Here is a 3298-nt window from a genome sequence, read left to right as displayed (position 1 = left end):
GAGCTGAGGACAACCTTTTATGATGAAAGCGCGACCAGGACGATTACCATCAGGTACATCATTGTTAATGCGTCTTCTTCTTACAACTTACTTTTGGGGCGACCTTCCCTAAACAGGTTGGGCGCGGTAGCCTCAACCGCCCATATGAAGATGACGTTGCCTTCTTCTAAAGGAGGGGTGATTACCTTAAATGCCGATCAGGACGACACACAAATGCTATAAGAGTAGCTTGAAGAATAAAGAACAATTTATGCAATCACCATCCAGGCAGAAGAACCAGGATGGATTGCAGAGACAAATGTCATCAATTAGAGACGACCAAGACCTGCTAGAGAAGTTCAAGAGAGAGAGGTAACAGGGAAAAAGTTCAAGCTCGACACCTCGTTGTTCAAGGAGCTAGAAGATAAGATAGCCGGTGTGATTTTGGAAAACATGAATGCTTTCATGTGGTCATCCGCAGACATGCCCGAGATAAACCCAAATTTTCTGCACCATCGGCTTACTATGGATGAAAAGGTCAAACCAGTGGTTCTGAGGCGAAGAAAATTCAATGAAGATAAGCGCCTCGTCATCCAAGAAGAGACTCAAAAGCTCTTGGATGTTGGACATGTAAGGGAGATCTTGTACCCTGAGTGGTTGACAAATGTTGTGTTGGTAAGGAAGGCCAATGGGAGGTGGAGGATGTGTATCGACTTCACTGATTTGAACAAGCCTTGTCCCAAGGATTCCTACCCACTCCCGAGCATAGACTCCTTGGTTGACAACGCCTGAAGTTTTCGGTTGTTAAGTTTCCTAGACGCGTTCTCGGGGCATAATCAGATTTGTATGCACCCGAAGGACGAGAGTAAAAAAGGCTTTATGGCCGAAGTCGCTAGTTACTGCTACAAGGTCATGTCCTTTGGCCTGAAAAGTTTTGGCGTAACTTATCAAGTCCCACTTGTGCTTTTTCTATCTAGCATACACCCTGCAAAATCAGAATCAGAATATCCAACCAAATGAATAGGAGAGTGAGAGGGATACCATAAACCAACAGTGGTTGTGCCCTTAAGATATTTCAGAATTCGTTTTATAGCTTTGAAGTAAGATTCTTTTGGATTTGATTGACATCTAGCACAGAGACAAACTGCAAATATGATGTCTGTCCTGCTAGCAGCGAGATAAAGCAAAGAACCAATCAATCCTCTGAATTTTGTTTGATCTACTGTTGTTCCAGCCAAGTCAGCATCCATATAATAGCTTGTAGACATTGGTGTGAATGCCTCTTTGCAATTTTCCATCTCAAACATCTTGAGAATCTCCTTGCAGTACTTGGTTTGGCTAAGGAAGATGTCATCCTATTATTGCTTGACCTGCAGCCTTAAGAAGAAGGAAAACTTGTCCATCATAGACATTTCAAACTCCCCATGCATTGCTGCCACAAATTCTTCAAATAAACTATCATTAGTAGCACCAAATATAGGTAAATCTAACTCATAAGTATTATCATTGATCCTTTTAATGATCTGGAAAGGACCATCACCACGTGGTAGGATTTTGGATTTCCTTTGAGTAGGGAAGCGATCCTTCCTCAAGTGAAGCGAAACCCAGTCCCCAGGTTCAAAGATCAATGCCTTGCGCCCCTAACTGGCGTGTTGTGCATACTTGCCTACCTTCCTTTCAATTTGGAGCTTGATGTGATGGTGCAAGTTTTTAATAAAATATGCTTTTTCAAAACCATCCTTGCACAACACCTCATCAAGTACAGGAATGTGAAGTACGTCAATGGGTGTGAGGGAATTGAACCAATACACTACCTCTAAAGGGGTGTGAGAAGTAGTAGAGTTAACTACTCGATTATAAGAAAACTCAATATGAGGAAGTAAGTTTTCCGACACCCTTTGGTTCCTGGAAATAAGGCATCTTAGCATTTGGGCCAAAGTTCTATGGACCACTTTTGTCTTACCGTCAGTTTCGGGGTGGCAAGTAGTAGAAAACAAAAGTTTAGTGCCAAGTTTGTTGAAGATGGTTGCTGCGCCTTCAAGACATGTGTTTGATGAAGCCATTTGTGTAAATTCCATTAGTCGTTACATTTGCTTTAAGAATGTCTTAGGTATAGTTTAGAGGTTGTTTAAAGTAGGCTTTTTGCTAGGTAACTCACCTCTTAACCCCTGACCATGTGATAAGAGCAAGCACAAGTTTTATGAAACTGTTTTCACATGTTTTGCAAAAATATCCTTATTGCATAAAAAATGAATATGTTCTTTTCTAAATGAATAGATTCTTTTCTTAAGCTGATGCCTTGATTAAGTGTTTTTGAAAATCATGTTTTGTGCATCAAGTATTTTAACAAATTCTTCATTCCATCAAAACGACTGTGTTTCACTTGTTAAGAAGTTAAGTTTCTGTTATCATTTTGAAAATGAATCTGTTCATTTGTAAATGAATAGATTCTCCATGTTTACCTTAAAAGGCTTTTTACGTTTTATCCTTGCACCGGGGTGTTTGACTAACTCTCCTTCACATAACAGATTCTCTAACTGCTTTTGAAAATAAATCTGTTCATTTTATTTTCAATTTGTTCTTTTTATAATAGCTTTAACTGTTTTTTGAAAATCTGTTATAAGATGTTTTTCTATAAAAGGAGAGTTTGTTCCTGCATTTAAAAGTTGATAATACAATTGAGAAAACAAGTTTACAATAGAGAAATAAGGATTTTTAGAGGATTAACATGTGTTCTTGAAAGATTTTCCAAATCACAAAGTGTGCTTGTTCTTGGTTGCTTCTAAGGCTTGATTAGAGGTGTTGTCACTGTGTGAGCAATCTGTTCTACTGGTCTAAGGCAGATTTCTGCATTCTCTATCAGGTGTATTCGTTTCATATTTCAATTTCTTGTAAAGTGTGGTTGTAAACTCTTCTTGATAGTGTGTGTGCTGGAATAGTGCTTTTCAGCTAGTGTGCCAAGTTTCTTGTAGGGTTCAAGAACAGTGGTTGTGTAAGTGTGTTTGATACGTTTGTTTGGTGGATTTCACCTTGGATTAGGTGTGACTGGATGTTGCTCGTTTGAGTGAACCGGTATAATTGTTGTGTGTTCAATTTCTCTTCATCCTTGCACTCGGTTATTGCTTTATCTGTTAACCTGTCAGAAATTGAATTTGTTCAATTACAAATAAATCTGTTCTTTTTGGGCTTGTTCGTTCTGTTCTTATTTTCTAAAAAAATTGTTTGATTATGTTAAAAAGATATATGAACTGTTGATTACAACTGGAACAGTTTGATTGTGGAACAGTTTGATTATCAAGCTAGTAATTGAACTTTTATC

The 3298-nt window shown here is 38.5% G+C and overlaps 1 protein-coding gene across 1 annotated transcript; it reads right to left on the bottom strand.

Moving 5' to 3' along the window:
- Positions 1-926: 926 nt before the first annotated feature.
- LOC137834346 (uncharacterized mitochondrial protein AtMg00810-like) lies at positions 927-1277 on the bottom strand. Its single transcript, XM_068642405.1, has one exon. It carries the CDS (start codon positions 1275-1277, stop codon positions 927-929), a length of 351 nt encoding a protein of 116 aa, XP_068498506.1.
- Between the last annotated feature and the right edge of the window lie 2021 nt (positions 1278-3298).

This window comes from Phaseolus vulgaris, chromosome 5 (genome assembly GCF_000499845.2).
Source record: "Phaseolus vulgaris cultivar G19833 chromosome 5, P. vulgaris v2.0, whole genome shotgun sequence".
NCBI lineage: Eukaryota > Viridiplantae > Streptophyta > Magnoliopsida > Fabales > Fabaceae > Phaseolus > Phaseolus vulgaris.
This window is presented reverse-complemented; position numbering and strand designations above follow the sequence as displayed.

Bases quoted from the DNA above. Each gene is read 5' to 3' on its own strand.
- LOC137834346 (XM_068642405.1), bottom strand. From the start codon at position 1,277: ATGGAAAATTGCAAAGAGGCATTCACACCAATGTCTACAAGCTATTAT.